This window comes from Adiantum capillus-veneris, chromosome 16, assembly GCF_014529385.1.
Source record: "Adiantum capillus-veneris isolate H3 chromosome 16, ASM1452938v2, whole genome shotgun sequence".
Taxonomy (NCBI): domain Eukaryota; kingdom Viridiplantae; phylum Streptophyta; class Polypodiopsida; order Polypodiales; family Pteridaceae; genus Adiantum; species Adiantum capillus-veneris.
In genome coordinates this window covers 119,390,373-119,407,895 of record NC_140946.1, presented here as the reverse complement: position 1 = coordinate 119,407,895, position 17,523 = coordinate 119,390,373, and the positions used below count along the sequence as shown (strand labels likewise).

Here is a 17,523-nt window from a genome sequence, read left to right as displayed (position 1 = left end):
ACTCCAGAGCTAGTTTGGGTACCAAAGAAAGAACGATTTGTTCCACCTAGCTCAGGAACAGGGAAAGCAAATGAAGCTTCTTGCTATTCATGTAGTTCCTATACGGAAATAGAAGCTTCGACACAACCTCCACCTACCATTGTATATATCCATACAAGTAAGAAAGAGTTTACACCTCCCATTGTAAGTTCACCATCTACAACGATGTTGCAAATAAAATCATGGGAGAGTACCTTACCACCCTTGCAACTAGATAAGTGATAGCCTTCTGACATGTGTCCCCCTTTCCCCTTTTGTGAGAGATTTAGGTAATTTAATAATTAAACTAAACTCTCATTGGAGCCCTTTGCCTCCTGGCCAATAGGAATCAGGCAAGCCATTGGGCTCCTGAATGCTCATTGGACCCCTTGGGAGACTGTCCAATAGTCTTCTAGGAGGCTTAATTCTCATTGGTTCTTTTATTAAGTGTTTTTAAATTAATTAAACTAGATTTACTCTAGCCTAATTCTCATTGGTCCACCTCCAAGGCCATCCAATAGGAATTGGGCACACCTTGTGGGCATCTGGGCTAGGGAGCTGACATGTGTCCCTCATTCCCTTTGTGTAAAGGGAGCCTGTGTGTGTGTGTGTGTGTGTGTGACTTTCTCTCTCATCCCCTAGAAGAAGGTCTCGCCCCCTCCCATGTAGGGATATGCAAAGACTTTTTAATTACACACAAAGCATCCAATTTCCCCTAGGGTTGACCTTTGGACACAACCTTTGAATTTTGGAACCTTAGCATTTTGGAAGTTTTAATGGGCTGAACCTTAGGGTCTTTTTAGCCCATTGTTGCACATGGCTCTTTTGCAGATGGCCCCCCCTTTGGATCCCTATTTTCCCTCCTTTGGATCCCTACTGTGGTCGGTCTGCTAGCTTAACCAATATTCTAGCTTTTTCTCCCCTGGCACTTCCCCACATTAAATGATCAGTTTAATATGAGAAAATCATTTAGGAGAATTAGATATTGATTATTATGACACTACATACGTTTGTGAAGGTCCCCTAGGCCCTTATCACATGTGTGAAGGGGGCCGCTGGGGGGGGGGGGGGGGGGGGGGGGGGAACAAGGTTGTAAAAGACTCACTTGGGAACCCTACCTATCACACAGGGAAGACATGCTCTAGCTTTTATTTTTTTGGCAGTTCTTCTTGTCAACAAATGGGTGCACTTTCAGGTGGAAGAGATTTTGCCTTTGAAGGTTCACGTCGACTGATCAAACCCTATTGTCCCTCTTTGTGTTGTTGCTTCTGCGGATGTCCTCCATTGAGAATGGATGGGTGAGGGGTTAGCTTTGGTTGTTTTCGTCGAGCAACAGACACCTTTTTAGGCCCACCATCTTTTGCCACCTCATATCCATACACGTTCGAGCGAATGTATGTGATAAGGACCTTATTCACAAGACTCACAGGGTCACAACATGGGAAAAATTTGGTGATACAAAACTTTAGATATTTGGTGGTGGTCACACGATGCATAGTTATCAGTAATTGGGAGAGAAAACCAAGCCCAAGCTGTACTCAGACGAAGCAGAGTAGCTTGGCATAGTAGTACTACGCCCAAGGGTTTGTAACTATGCTAAAATCTGCATAGCTGTGCAATTACTCAAGACAAACCATGTTCGCTTGTTAGATTTTTCCCGCATAAGCATTCCTTTTTGTAAATTTCTTGCATAAGCATTACTTTTTGTAAGCTATGTAAGACAAACCCTGTTTGCTTGTGATCTTTTTCCTGCATAAGCATTACTTTTTGTAAATTTTAGCTATGTGGATGCAATTGTTGCGTTTTTTCAGGGCTCCAGCGCTAGCATGTATTCACGTTCTCCTCTTTTTCCACTCTCTCACCGGCTGTTGTCTTGCATTACACCTACAAGTGCCTGTTTCTACAACGCTCTTACGTCGCATGACCACGAGGTGGTGCATAGCAGAGGTCAACCAAATTCGTGCAGATTTTGCAGGAGCATAGATGCCTTAGTTATGCTAAGCACTATGCAACCGTGCTCTTTTCAATCCAAGTTCATTTGTGAATCAAAACTATTAAATGGTATATTCTCGCATATTTTCGCAGAATTTTTTGTTTTTCAAATGGTGATTGGTTAGTGGCGTTTGTTTCACGTAAACTTCGGGCTATTCTCTTAAGGGTGGTTCAGACTGCGTGAAAACTACATATGGGCAGGGGCTTGCTTCTATTGTGGCTTGAGATGATTGGCGCAAAAGTTGAAGCTGGCTTGCCTAGCCCCACAAATCTGTGGGCCCGAAACTCACAACACTGATCGCACCCCCCGAAACTCACAACAGTGATCACGTGACAACGTGTGCAACATCCATGCAATCTAGCCATGATACCTTTGCTCATTTGCTGATAGCCCTACGTCAATTTAAGAGCACACGGGCTGTGCTGGACCCTCCTCAACACTAAGTAACACATAGCATTGAAGGGGGGGGGGGGGGGGGGGGGGGGGGGGTGTTAAGGGGATCGACGGCCCGGAAGTGGACGCAGGAAGGCCGAGGCGGATTAAACCCGGACGCGCGAGAATCGATGCAAAATGGGGGCAGGCCAACGTGAGAAAATGGGCCGAAAGTCGACCTGATTTGAACCTAGGCCTCATTGCTTAGAATGAGACGCATGGGCTAACCATCTCACCCGCGCGCTTGGGCCGTTTTTATTTGGTTTTATTATTAAAACATAGGCATTGCCCGGGTTTAGTATGTGGCCGTGTTTAATTCGTGACCGAGTTTAGTTTTTAAGTGTATATCTACGACTGCGATCTCTCTAATTTCTGTGCGCGAACTTCTCTGCCCTCGAGCCCCTTCCCCCGTCCCCCCCCTTACTTAGTCCTGAGGCCGAACCCCTGCCCGCTGACATCACAAATATCCCCGCTGCTGAAATGTTTTTTTAATAATGAAAGTAGAAATTGATTAACAAATGCAGAAAAAAGAGAGTTACAATGACCCCACCCGCTGCTGAAATGTTGCGCAGCTTATGCTCATAGTCAAAATGCTCCAGAATTAACTCCCGCTCCCGCGGATGCGCCCTAAGTCTTTCGCGCAGGTGTGAACAGCACTCCTGTGGGAGTACGGATACAGTCTGAACGGACCCTTAATCGTCTCAGACCCAAAAAGTCATCTTCGTCGTCGTTCTGCTCTTAAGTTGGTAGACTGCTCCATCATCATCTCCAAGAAGACAAGTGCCCAACAGACCTTCTCAAGCTCCCTATGGCTCCCATAGCCGTTGGAGACAGCCTGCCCGATGGCTCTCTGTCATGTTTCGACGCAAACGACTCCTTGCAGCAGGTTTCCATCCACTCCCTCGCTGCTGGCAAGAAGATCGTTCTCTTTGGAGTACCGGGCGCCTTCACTCCTACTTGCAGGTAGCTGCTTTTCCACAACACCCTCCCATGTGGCATGTGGATATGGCCTCTGAATGACCGCACATTGATCTGCATGGAGATCTGTTTTGATTTCGTGCATCACCATGCCATGTAACCTCTACAGTTGCATGCAAACTGAGACATTGGGCCAATTGAGACATGCAAATTGAGTCTGTCATGATTTGCACGTTCTTGCAATTGTTCATTCTTTGAATATGTAGTTGCTGTTCTTGTAGAAAATGGTCACCATGATACGCATTTCAGTCGTCCTGAACAGGTGAAAGGTTTTGAGTCTTGAAGCATTTGCTGACCAAGTAAACTCATGCGCAATCTATCATCATTCAACCTCATCTACGAACAATTCGGATGCATGTTTCACAGTGCTCTTTTTGAAACATTTCGTTGCGAAACAACATGTTTCAAGGATGAAACGTTTTGTGATGCCGACACCCAGATGTAGCTAGATTAATACCAGAAATAGATGAGGCAGGTGACCTTGAATGTATGGAGCTTGTTTCAATTGATTATTATCGCCCATTATATCTGCACAACCTATGATCTTGACTTTTCTTCTTTCCACAGATCTTGCACACATGTATCCAGGCATACTAGGTGTAGCGGCTTGCATATGTGCAAAATATTCAGCTGTAATTATTTACCTTGGCTGATGGTTTCATATGCACACCCATCTGTTCCAGAGTGTGATAGAAGCTCCGTGTAAAAAATTTGGTTAGTAGTGATCTTTTCACAGACTTTCTTCTATTTTGGTCATTGATGTGAGTTTGCACAAAACAGAGTTAATCAAGTAAGTTGCTCTGTTATTACTCGTCTTCTTTTAACATATAAATCAATTAAGTTTTTCAGCTATTAAAACCAGTGCAGATTAGGAGCTTATGGCTTCTATTGGTGAAGGTAATTGTGTATTTTTTGCAAGGGTTATAGTTTTCTTCTGACCCCTTTTATAGTTTTCAAGGATTTTTTTGGCTTGGACAAGGGTTATATAGGATGGGTAAGAAGAGGCATTGGAAAATTTGTGTAATGTTTTGTACTTCGAATTGAAGCAATTATTCTTGGATGCTTATTCAAATTCAATGGTTTTGCAGCTTAAAGCATGTGCCAGGTTTCATTGATTTAGCACCACAATTCAAGAGCAAAGGTGTCGATGAACTCATATGCATAACAGGTATGGATTGTGTGCATTTCAAAATGAAAGTCGTTGTAGCAAAACATTGTTGTTGATGACTAAATGTTGTTATTTGGTCTATTGGCATTTTTTCCACAGTGAATGATCCCTTTGTTGTCAAGGCATGGGGGAAGACATATGAAGGCAATGACTCTGTCCTTTTGTTGGCCGATGGCTCTGCCAAGTACACTCATGCCTTAGGCCTCGAGCTTGATCTTTCAGAGAAAGGGCTAGGAATTAGATCAAGGCGCTTTGCTCTACTGGTCGACAATCTTGTTGTCAAGGTTGCCAATATTGAGCAAGGTGGTGAATTTTCTGTGTCTAGTGCTGAGGATATGCTTAAAGCCTTGGAAGGTTGAAATTGTGTTCGAACCCAGATGAGGATAATACTTCAAAAAATTACACTAGGAATTCCAGCGAGTGTTTGGCAAAGTAAATATTGCTGTTTTTGTCTTGCATATTTGGTTGGTGTATTAAATACGCACTTCAGATCGAGTTTCACTAGCAGGTAGTGAGATAAGCTGCTGCAAGGTTTGGAGTCTTTGTATGTATTGCACGCTGAGCCCTGTGCCTATTAAGCTGTTTAAAATTCTGCCATCAGCTTTTGTTGGCATTTTTGTCATCTCCCCCCCCTCTTTTCCCCCTTTTGTAGCTCAACACACACATACACACATGCAACTTGCAATTTGTAGGTACATTGTTGAGCCAAGAGCGGCTTTTTAAAGTGGTTTTGTCAGGGTAATTCATTATCAGTCTTGGTTTTATTGCTGTCAGGCTCGCTATTGCAGAGTGGCCAACTATTGCAAAGAGGGTAGCTGTAAACTTTGAATGGCTTAAGCCCTTCAATGAATGAAATTGCTGTGGTGTAACTTCGGATGGCAGAATTGTTCTCTGTTCCTATTTTACAACAAATTTTGGTGAACATTGGGCATTTCAAGAGGAAGGCAAGGCCAATTGCAATGAAAATTAAACCTTTCAAACTCTCTACCTGTGGGTTTGAACAGAATGCAATTGAGCAAAGTTGATATATTGTCCTATCTCTGTTTTGGAGAATGTACAGACTCCGGAGAGCTGACCTTTGATCTTCATTGCTTGGAGATTGTCTTTCTCCATGGATAATAGAGGATGTGGTTTGTAACTGTGCTTGTAAAATTAATTGAAAAGTTAAATGATTGTGTGCCTTGCACAAATTTTGAGCAAGAAGACATCCATGAAGGAGAGAGAACCCTGGCTCTCTATTTTCTTCTTTTGGAATAGAGCAACAAAAGAAAGACCCTTAGACAAAAAAGGGAGGGACTTGCTCTCTCTGGCCTCACCATAGATCCAGATGTGAGCACTTGACAATCAAACCATCTAAGCATATGATATATCATCGATTACACCCTGCTTGGAGAGAGCTCATTGCCTCCAAATATTTGAGGAGGAAAGAACATCACTTTTCTTACTTTTGAAACTCATGTAATGCTCTTAAGTTTATTGATTAAGTATGTATTGTGGTTGGTGGTGAGCAATTTATAGAGCATTTAAAACTGTTGAGTCGCTATATATTGCAAGAGTGTTCCAAACAATGCTGGGATATATTGAGAAAGCTCTGAAAGGCAAAGCTAAGCTGCAATGGTGAAAAAATTTCTTGACAATCAAGCAGAGCAAGATATCCTTATAGCTTGGCAAAGCCATAAGCTAGACAAAGGAGAATCGATCCAGGTGAAGGTACACAAGTCTTGGGTGGAAATGCCAAAGATTGTCTTCAAGAAGGTAGAATTTCTCGAGTAAAGCAATAATTTTGTGTCGGACAACATGAAGTTCTATGTGCATGTCAATGCACCACCACCCAAAGGAGAGACAAAGGTAATGTACAATACTTTTTTTTGCTACCAAAATTTTAGGTTTCAAGCCCAATGAAACATCTAGTAGGTCACAAGGTGGAGAAAAGAACGTACAAATTCAAATTGGAGAAAAGAAACGTAAGGGCATTTATCAAGAATCAATTGACTCTTCTGAAGCAATGGAAAGATACAAGAAGGGATATCGTTGTTTCAAGTGTGGGAAGCAAGGTCATTGTTATCATGCTTGTCCTCTCAGGCATGCAAAGGACGACACTCCATAATACAGAACAAGGCCAAGGACACTTTACAAAATTTTCCATACTTATCAATCCACTTGAATTTAATATAAGTGTTCCGTATTAAAAACACTGAGCGAGATCCCAAAAATACCAAGGTGCGAAATAATGGTCTCGCTAGATCATTAGCTTGGGTTCTATGACTTCACACACCTGCATCAGACGCACCCTTATGCTCCTGATCTTGCTCTTCATAGGAACATATTTCCGAACCGAAGACTTGAAATTCTCTCCGTTTTCAAGTCAAAACTTGAAGCTTTTGCCGGTTATTGCACTAAACCTTGGGAAAATTTCCTGGTTTTCTTCAAAGGCAAGCTCAAAATCTAATCGGGAATTTAGGATTTTAGTCTGTTAAAATACATTGGACTCGGTTTTTTTCTAACACAGCTCTTGATCAGTAATTCCCCCATGATATGCCCATGTGAATTACAGAGGAGGAAGGCAACTCAATAGACTAAAAGGTGGTCTAATACTTGAGGTAGCAAGTGCGGAAAAGGTTAGGCCTAGTTACTACGGCATATGGGGGCTACAAAAAGCCACCTCATAAGGGAGCCAATGTGAACGAGATCTTGCCCACATCAATATCACATTTCAAAGTGACCATCCATGTGTGTGGCCTTCAAAGAAGTATGCCTTCCTTTTTGACCGGCCAAAAAGGTTCAAAATGTGGTTACAATCACAAAATACGAACAGGCGCGGAGACGAGACCACAACATAGTGAGTGAAAGGGCTCCTTTGGGGGTCCAATATCTGTGTAAAGAAATTTGTAATTTGTCTCCTGTCTCTAGGATCGTCTCTCTCTAGCTCTCCTCAGTAAAGTCTCTGTGTGCCTGTGTAACTCAAGTAGATACAGTCCAAGACATCTCTGATCCTCGTAGCTCATGACCCTAGATAGAGGCCCAAAACCCTCTCTGAATAGACAATGAAATCGGCCTCGTATCTCATCGTACACTGTGCAATGACATATGTAATGTAACTCCGTCTCTAGCTCTAGATGACATAAGCGACATATCTTGCTATCTGCTGGTATCCCTTTGAATCTGCCAGTCTCAATCTCGAGCTGATGTGAGGATGTGCGTATCTAGCCAATGCCACAACGCAAGCCATGAGAAATATGTGTGTCCATATAGCTAGGTTGAATCACAACCCATCCCTTGTGAGGTGGAGAAGATGCTCTCTATAGAAACCCATCTTCGTGCCCAACTCTTGTACCGGCTCTATCCATGTCCTCCTCGTGTCCAACTGGATCAGATCTTGACGAATGATATCTGTCTCTGGTAGTATCCCATAGGCTGTGTACAAAGGAGATTGATCTGGTAAGCGCCTCAATCTCCATAGGGGGGGCAGTTGACTCCGCTCGAAGGATATCATGTGGTACGGACACCTTGGCTCTAACCGTTCGAGAGATCATAAATACCAAGGGCCTCTCCATATGTCTCCAACCATCCTGGCCTAAAGAAGGTCCCCAAACCTGCACCCCATATAGCATAGTAGATGCAACCAAATTATCAAAGAGCCATAGCTTTGTCCTAGGTTCCTGAAACTGAACTTGTGAACACATCCTCTCTAGTCCTCCCAAAGCCACACAAGCTCTAGTCAGTCTAGTGTCTGCTGCTCTTCTGAAAGAAAATCTTGGCCCACGAGTGAAGACTGCCCCAAGGTAAGTGTACGCATCTGTATACTCCACAATCTCCTGACCATATGTGAAAGTAGGTGCTGATTTCTTGATCCACTATGGTGTGTTGTTAAACACCATACCACAGTAGGTGCTGATTTCTTGATCCACTATGGTGTGGTGTGAAACACCATACCACAGTAGGTGCTGATTTCCTGATCCATTGTGGGGTTAAACACCATAACCGTGGTTTTACCAAGGTTTACACACAATCCACTATCCTCTGAAAAACTGTGTAGTGCATCCAAATGTCGCTGCATACCCTCTAGTGAGTCAAATATCAACACAATATCATCAGCATATAACACCAATGTGATCCATGTCCTTGCCAACTGGGCACCTCTGTCACCCTCTCTGTCAATGTAATCAGACACCTCGTCAACATACATACCAAATAGAGTAGGAGACAATGGGCAACCTCTGTCACCCTCTCTGTCAATGTAATCAGACACCTCGTCAACATACATACCAAATAGAGTAGGAGACAATGGGCAACCTTGTTTCACCCCAATAGTAGAGTGAACTAAATTAGATACCCCTTCCGGAGTGCATACGTGTCCTATCACTAAACTGTACAAAGCCATAATCCCCCAGATCAACTCTATGGGCATCCCCATCTCCTGTAGTCTGCGCATCAATCGAGCTCTCGATACCATATGCTTTGCGAAAATCCACAAAGCTACAATAAATCCGTCTCCCATGTGACCTGCCCTCGTCAATGATGGCTCTGAGTGTCAAAATATGATCAAGAGTGGAGAAACCCCTCCTGAAACCGGCTTGACGCTTTGCTCGTACCCCCTCGTCCTCTGCCCAAATACTCAAGCGTTGCTCAAGAATGGATGCATACAACCGTGCCAATGTGTGTCCAACCATAATATTGTGGTAGTTCCCAGGCTTTGTAGGATCCCCTGCCTTGAAGATAGGCACAATAGTAGACAACCTCCAAGTCTCAGGTAACCCCTCACACATGGCAGGATTGAACAACATTGCAAGAACCTCCATCAACATATCCCTAGCATGTATAAAGTGCTCCGCTACTACTAGACCGTCATGATCATATGCCCTCCCGGTCCTCATCCTGTCTTAATGGCCCTCTGTACCATCCCAGTGGTAAAGAAGGTGCTCGTAGCTGGGTATGGCGGGTTCCTGTCTAGGAACCGTATATAACGATGTCGCATAATGGCCCCACACATCAAGTGAAGTAATCACTGGGGGAGGGGAGTGCGCATGAAAGAGTCGCCATGCCTCTCCTAAATCCCTACTCAAGAACATCTGATATAATTCTCATTCCATCTGAGCCAGGTAAGCTAGCTTCTTCCGTCGCATAAGGCGTCGAGAAGCAATCCGAGACTATCTGTAAGTGATGACTTCTAAAAGAAGATCCCTTTGAAGCTGGGCTCTCATCTCTTTGCACTCCTCATCATACCAACTATTCTGGGGCATGCTCCCAGAATGTGGTCTCCTGCCCGACTGGGTGTGTGGGTATGCCACTGATGCAACACCATGCAGTGTCTCAGTCAGTAAAGTGGTGCACTCCTCCACTGAGAGGCCTGTACCAGCTGTGCCTTTCCATAGACGGTCCCAGATCTCCTCTGTATAAACAGAATCAGTCTCTGGTGTAAATGTATAACGAGTATGTGACCTGCCTCCTGATGTCTGGGCTGTACTATACTAGAATGAAACAGATAGTGTTAAGAGAGCATGATCTACTGCTACGCCCACTCGCCTTTCTCCCACTGTGAAATCCTGAATGCAAGGGATAAAGCTCAGCTATGTCATAACATACTCCATTGTACTGGCCCCATGTCTGTGTGGAAAACATGTGAAGCCGGCAACCAGGAAATCGCTGTAAGCCGTTAAGTATGGCTAACCCATGTGTAGTCATCATCTCTGTGAGGCATCTCCCATACTCCGTGTGCTCTCTATCATATGAGCATCTATCAGGCCCCAACCCCCCATTTCCAGCTCTCTAAGCATCTCATCTGAAGTGTCGTAGAAGACCTGTTTGAAAGTTGGCCGTTCGGGCATTGAAGTCTCCTAGGAGGATGATACCACCATCACTAGAAAACTCCCATATATCATCGTCCAGTATAGAGAAAGGCGACTGCCCTTTGGATGCAACATATATTGACGTACTGGGAGGGAAGTAACATATGGCAATGTATAGAAATTGACCTGTGTCAGCTCTCAACCTCACCCACATGTATCTAGCATGCTCATCTCTCCGTACAATATGTAGTAGTGGATGTAGCTCCTCTCTAAATAGCAATGCTACTCCTCCTGCACCTCTACTCCCATGCTCAGATCTCGTGACTGTCTTGTGGGTTGTCTCCCATCTATATCCCCCCACATGTGGCATCACCTGTCCAGGCGCCTGGTGAGTCTCCGAGAAGAATACAATGTCCCTATCTCTGAAACTATCCTCAAAGGCCCCAACATCCAACCTCATAGACCCATTCCAATTCCAAGTAGCCATCTTCAGTGTGGTCCCATAGGTCTCGCACCGTCATGTAGGTTGTCTCTCCATAATGACCACTCTTCCTTCTCTGTAAAAAAGTTGTCTTTCCTTTTTCTCTTGCGGCCCTAATCTTTGGCATGACTTCCTGCATGTGGGCAAGCTTTGAGAGGGTGAGATCATCACCAAGGAAGATACCAGTCTTTTTGAGAGTGGGCCTCCTTCTCAAAACGTCCTTATTCTCCTCATAGAGGGGAAGCGCAATATGAGAGCTCTTCCTCTCGATGTTCCCCTGTGCCTCCACTTTTCTTACCAACTCTCCATGCTCTTGTGTGTGTCGCTTTTTGCATCCCCATTAGTGCCATGAGATCCTGTACTTCCTCATCAATTTTGTCCCGATCGTTGAGGCCGGTAACCCTCACATGCAAAGCCCTCATACGTCTTCGTTGTTCCTCCTCAAGTGTCATGTTGATGAGGTGGGAGTGGGGATCGATACCTCCTTGGCTTTGCCCTTCTTTGCGACCAAAATCCACTTCTCCGCTTCCTCCACTTTCTTATGGGTTTTGGTAATCATATATGTCCATGAAGATGTTTTTGCTTCCTGTTGTTTCTGCTCTTCCTTAATGGCTGGCATTTGCTCTTTGATTACCTTAAGTTCTTCTATCACTGAGGGTTGGATCTCTCCCTCTTCTAGTCTACCATTGGCTCTTGCCTCGGCTAGGTCTCTCTTGAGGGCTGAAATTTGATTCTTGAGGTCTTCAATTTCGGCCCGATGCTCCATTTTCTCCACAGTGCGAAGCTCGGCTTCGCTGATTTTCCACTGAAGAAAGACCGCCTTCTCCATCTTCCACTCTTCCATCTTTGTCTTGTACGCCTTCATCTCCTTTTCCATGTTTGCTAACCTCTTGCTGGTAGCCATAAAAGTTGATTTCTTCATTGCTGGTGATGCCATTGCATGCAAACCACTGAAGGGGGAGGGGCTAGAGCTCTCAGGAAGTGCTGGGTTTGTGCTCATGACCTCCATCACAAGACGACCACACTAAACACACAACTGTTTCCAGAACTTTCTCCGACATCAAGCATACATTTTGCATACAAATCTCCCCCCCCCCTCAGCAGTTTCTGTGAATTTCTGAATTTTTGAATTTTCTGAATTTCTGAAATTCTCTGCTGTGAATGCTCTAAAAAACCAGGTATGCAGGTTCTGAAATATGTTGGTTCTGAAATCTGCAAATTCTGGTCTATGTAATTTCTGAGAACATTTTGTAAATTTTGCTCTGTTTTTCTGATCTGATTTTTTTTTTCTGGGAATCTCCGGGGGGCGGGGTGTTGTGAGATGGGCACGTTGGGGGGTGGGTGGGCAGCGTGTGACCCTCTGGCTAGCGAAAGTTAAATTTAATTTGAACTGCCCGTAAATCAGGCCTCTACGTGTCATCATCGCCTCCTCGCCATAGCGTGGAAGGTGCAAGAGAGAGCCTGCGAGTTGTCCAACCCTGTGCAAGAGAGGTCCTTGCACGCTGTCCAGCCCTGTGCAAGAGAAGGTCCCTGCGCTCTCCACCGTTGTGTGTGTGTGTGTGTGTGTGTGTGTGTGTGAGAGAGAGAGAGAGAGAGAGAGAGAGAGAGAGAGAGAGAGAGAGAGAGAGAGAGAGAGAGAGCGCTCCTGCAACTTTCCTTTTTCTTGGGCCTCACCTCACGCTTCGTAACCTTGCGAGAGAGAGAGGTGGAGATGCACCGACTGTGCGCTGGCACGCGCGCATAGAGAGAGAGAGAGAGAGAGAGAGAGAGAGAGAGAGAGAGAGAGAGAGAGAGAGAGAGAGAGAGAGAGAGAGAGAGAGAGAGCTCCTGAGGCTTTCCTCTTTCTTGGGCCTCACCTCACACTTCATAACCTTGCGAGAGAGAGAGAGAGAGGTGGAGATGCACCGACTGTGTGCAGGCACGCGCGTGCGCGCACACACACACATAGAGAGAGAGAGAGAGAGAGAGAGAGAGAGAGAGAGAGAGAGAGAGAGAGAGAGAGAGAGAGATGGGTGGTTTCGACTCGAAAGGGGGAGCACGCGCCATCCTTCCGAGACTCTACCCTCCCATTTGCCTCATCGCCAACCTCTTGCCTTCGCTTCAAACGAGATCATCCCCAGATTCCCTTCTTTTTAATGATTTGTAAAATCATTCAGACATACCATACATTGGGAGGAGATGGTATACTCCGCATCCAAGTGCGAAAGCGAGCAAAGGTACTCGACGGGGTTTAAATCCGGTATACCCCCGGTCGTGTGAAAGGGTTCTTACATCACGACAGCACGCAACAGGAGAAAACTTGAAAACTTGATGTTGACTTACCACCGAACCTTTCACACTACCATAGAGTAATTGAATGCGGGTCGACTAGGACGTGAAGGCTGGCCACCTCCCATCGTTCCATCAGCTTCCCGAGCAGCTACAAAACAAGTAGTCACAGTGACGTCGACGGCCTCCCACGCCATCATGTCTTTGCTTGCCTCTCTGCTCTTGTCATGCAGCAGTTTCCTACTTCTGCTGCTTGCATGGTTATGGCTCTCCCATTCCGCGCACTCAAAGAAGAAAGGGCTACCGCCTGGAAGCATGGGTTTGCCTCTTCTTGGCCAAACGCTGGAGTTTTTGGCTTCAAAGCCTTCTCTTGCTTCTCAACCTTTTATCGAGAAACACTCATCCAGGTAAATTTATGACAATGTTCTTCTCAAGTTCTGCTTCATCATGTCGTTAAATCTTACCAAGCTCTTTGCTCCTAATTGTGGACGACAACTCTGAACATTTTAGGTATGGAGATGTATTCAAGTCTCATCTCTTTGGGCAGCCCTTTGTCATATCTACAAATGCAGAGGCGAACAATTTCATCTTGCAAAACGAGGGAGTCCTTTTCCAAAGCTGCCAGCCGATCAGCGCCCACACATGGATCCTTGGCAAACACACTCTTGCACAAACTCACGGTGACATGCACAAGAAAATTCGCACTGCTCTACATGGTGTGTTCAACTCAGACAAATTAAAGGGAGAGATTCTTGACTTTCTACAGAGTATAGTTTTGACACGACTACCCTCTTGGCAAGATCAGTTTGTTCATGTGCAACATGAAGCTACTCATGTAAGCCTGCCCCTTCAACATATTTGATGCTTTTTAAAGATAGGTTCAGTCCCATTATGAGCATGTTGAAGACATCTCTCTACACCAATTTAAGTTGGGATTATAACTGGCAATGGCCTTCATGACTGCTGCGAGTAGAATGCAAGGGTTTCTCACAGACCCAGAGTCACAAATTATGACTAAGAAACTTATGTTCTAACAACCAGGTCATGAGGATTGTAACTATGTCATACTTTGTGAATAATTAATTTATTTACTTGAAAATAATCTTTTAATAAGTTATGTGTACATCAGAATAGAACCAGTAGTTCTAGGGTCTTAGGCGTGCCTAAACGTGGGCTAGAGCACCTTAGGGAGACCCTAACAAAAAAATACCCTGAAGCCCTAGTGATTGGAAAATCAGGCCTTCAAAAGGGGTAGACAATAGCTTCAAATTGTTGGCTCAAAAAAGCTACATGTGTCAGTATAGGCACAAGAATGAGATGGGGTCCTTAGAACAATGATCCTAAGATCTAGATTATTTTTAATAAGACCTTAGGATAAGTCAATTAAATTAAGTTAAATTGTTACATTAAGTTAAATTATTTGTGCCTGGACCAAATTGTCGGACAAGCGTGAATAGGTGATGCAGGAGCAATGCTAATACGGCATTGTGCTGGGGAGCATTTGATGTTTTCATAGGTAGCATTTATGTGTTCAGTGTGAGTGAATTACACATTTAATTAATGGCCTAAGAACTTTCAAAAGTTAAAAGTCGAATGGTTTTAAAGTAAGTCCATGAAACTCTCTCTCTCTCTCTCTCTCTCTCTCATCTTCTAGCGTCCCCTCTTCTTGATGGCTATAAAAGAGCAGCACCTCTCTCACTAGAGGGGTTAGCAGTGCACCCACACTCCCTATTGAGAGCGTGCTCTACGCACTAGAGCTCTCCATTGAAGCTTGAGGATCAGCCCTTGTGGTGTATGTGGATCTCTCTCACTAGAGAGGTTAGCAGTGCATCCACCCCCCCTATTGAGAGCGTGCTCTACGCACTAGAGCTCTCCATTGAAGATTGAGGATCAACTCTTGTGGTGTATGTAGAGACCTTGAGCTCGCATCACCTAGAAGAGGGTTTCTCTTGATCATAGGCGGGTGTGGGAGAAGATTGGTCGCGAGAAGTGGAAGGAGACTCCTTCTCTCGCGATTAGCTGCTGTAAAATTGTTTACAGCACATATACATCATATATGGGGCTGCTTTGAAGAAAGAAACCATAGAATCTTAGCCCATTTAGCTTCATATACGAGCACACCAAGTTGCGAGCAATTCCATCCCGGAAAGGTACTCCAAAACGGACTTTGGAGCGAGCTTAGGTAACAATGCAGGTTATGTGCAGAAAATTATAGCAAGCATATGCATGTACTTTTGTTTGATTTTCTCTTCTTTACTCTCTCCTGAAGCTACGAGGTAATGAACCCTTGTAAAGGGAATTCTCTTGCATAGTGTATGTGTGCTTGATTATTGAATGGGTCATTACTTGAGCACGGTAAGTGCACTACCATAAGAAAGTGGAACATAGACTCTCAATGCTAGAGAGGTTTCAAAATTAAGAAGTCGAGCAATCGCATGGGTGCATACTGGGAGATAATCTCTATTCACAAGAACCATACTCGAGAGGTTGCTTAGTATCCAAGCTCTATGTGTGTATGAAGAAGAAGAAGATTCTCTTTTTGAGAATGAGAGCTGAACTCTCACTGTTAGCATCTCTCCTGTAGTGGGAGTAGTAGATAAGAAGATTTTGGGATGAGCGATGCTCCCATTCTTGTGCTTATAAAGATTCTCCCTTAGTAATAACGATATTCTCTTTATGGGGCGGGACGAGCCCATCTTCTAGTCCCCAATGATGTGTCAATCTCTCCTCTCGTTTTAATTCTCTTGACTTAATGAATTGCACTTAAAAATGAACAACAAAGGACTTCTCGAACTGGGCCAAGTTTGAGACTTCAGTAGGAGATCTTGGACAGGATCGGACCTAATAGCCTCCGATTTCATGCTCAATAGGATGGAGATATTGCTGGTAAATAGAGTGTTAGAATGGATGAACAATTGCTGCCTACCGTCTTTCGAATCTAGGTTTGATTGGAAAGCTTGGTGGTGGCCTATAGATAAGACATTTTCTTAAACCACACACCAGGGCGGTGTACAACACCCTCATGGCTTCGCCGGATTGGTTCTACCCCCTCAATAAACGATGGGGCAAGCAATGGGCTTTAGGCAAGATAGGTGTCAATAGTTGAGAATTTCTGGTGCCCAAGTTGGCGGCTTAGGATGAAGGTCTTTATTTGGAAAGTGACCTGGGATGCCTTGGCGACTGGGGTGAAGGTCCTATCTAGATAGATGCCCACAATGCAGATCTGCAAGTGAGAACCTCCCTCACCTGTTCAAGGACTATCCGGACTCCGGGGATATGTGGCTTGACAGGGAAGATATGCAAGTGGATTCAAAAGACATGGAAGATTGGGCCAGATAGATGTCCACAGTGCAGATCTGCAAGTGAGAACCTCCCTTACCTGTTCAAGGACTGTCCGGGGATATGTGGCCTGGTAGGGAAGATTTGCATGGATTTAAAAGACATGGAAGAGGGTTCTAGAAGAACGATCTTTTTCTGGGGGGGAAGGCGATCACGAGCCAACCACTCCTCATCAGTACTCAAATCGTCAGGTTTTGTTATTGAATAAGCGACTTTCCGAGAATCGCATTGAAACAATAAGGTTTATGCAGATTATTCAGGAAAGCAAGGTAGCTATTATCGCCATTGGGAAAAGGAGAAATTGTGAAGAGTGGGACACGGTGGTGACTGCAGCATTGGCGGAACTGCGTGGGTAAGGATATGTCTCTGGCTTTTCACCAGTGCCGTGGGGTGGCCCCCCCTTAAGCCGATGTACTAGTGTCTGCTAGAAGATGTCATGGCTCGTCATGAGCATGACTAGTGTTTGTAATTCTTTTGGGTTACTAATATAATATACTCCCATTCGTGAGTTTTGCAAAAAAAAAAAAAAAAAAAGGTCAGTTTATGCTTCTGTCTTTTGTGACAAGGACTGCATCCAAGCATTTTCTCATATAGGTGGTTGAATGTTATTCTTCATGTAGGTATGAAGCCGCTCTAGTTAAGTGCTTGCTCTTTGCCATGAATCAATGAATGTCATAGTCACATGGAACGGGAAGGTATGAGTGGAAAGAAACTAGGCCTAGTGAAATGGGAACATGGACCCAGTGCTAGAGGCCAGGAAATATTAATCGTTTCACAGACAACATTGCTTGGTGATATCTTTGCATGATTGTTGGAAATACTGCAAAATATGTCAGGAATTCACTATTATGAATCCCAAGATGGTCTCTCGTTACTTTGTATGTTTGTGCGATAAAGCGGGAAAGTGAAGGTTAGGGTATACTTTTCTATGGATCAGAGAGAGGTCCATGTGACTAGTAGCGTAGCCCAAAAGTTACTTAGGTTGAGGAAAAAGAACAGAAAAAGAGCAACTTGTTCAAGTCACCTTTTTAAGAACCAAAGACAGGTAGTGGAGGGCCAG

General features: G+C 44.4%; 2 protein-coding genes across 2 annotated transcripts in view; both read left to right on the top strand.

Moving 5' to 3' along the window:
- Positions 1 to 3,064: 3,064 nt before the first annotated feature.
- On the top strand, positions 3,065 to 5,211 carry LOC147439739 (peroxiredoxin-2D-like). The gene is made up of 3 exons (XM_086485532.1): positions 3,065 to 3,406; positions 4,510 to 4,589; positions 4,689 to 5,211. The coding sequence occupies exons 1-3, from the start codon at positions 3,252 to 3,254 to the stop codon at positions 4,946 to 4,948; spliced, it is 495 nt and encodes a 164-aa protein (XP_086341658.1). The 5' UTR covers positions 3,065 to 3,251; the 3' UTR covers positions 4,949 to 5,211.
- An 8,031-nt stretch (positions 5,212 to 13,242) lies between these two features.
- Positions 13,243 to 17,523, top strand: part of LOC147439738 (abietadienol/abietadienal oxidase-like) — a 32,382-nt gene continuing 28,101 nt past the window's right edge. The window contains exons 1-2 of the mRNA XM_086485531.1: positions 13,243 to 13,531; positions 13,635 to 13,959. Of these exons, the coding sequence (XP_086341657.1) occupies positions 13,323 to 13,531; positions 13,635 to 13,959 (534 nt within the window). The 5' untranslated portion in view covers positions 13,243 to 13,322. The remainder of the gene's footprint in view (positions 13,532 to 13,634; positions 13,960 to 17,523) is intronic.

Bases quoted from the DNA above. Each gene is read 5' to 3' on its own strand.
- LOC147439739 (XM_086485532.1), top strand. From the start codon at position 3,252: ATGGCTCCCATAGCCGTTGGAGACAGCCTGCCCGATGGCTCTCTGTCA. The intron at 3,407-4,509 runs GTAGCTGCTTTT...ATGGTTTTGCAG, and splicing joins GCCTTCACTCCTACTTGCAG to CTTAAAGCATGTGCCAGGTT. The intron at 4,590-4,688 runs GTATGGATTGTG...TTTTTTCCACAG, and splicing joins TGAACTCATATGCATAACAG to TGAATGATCCCTTTGTTGTC.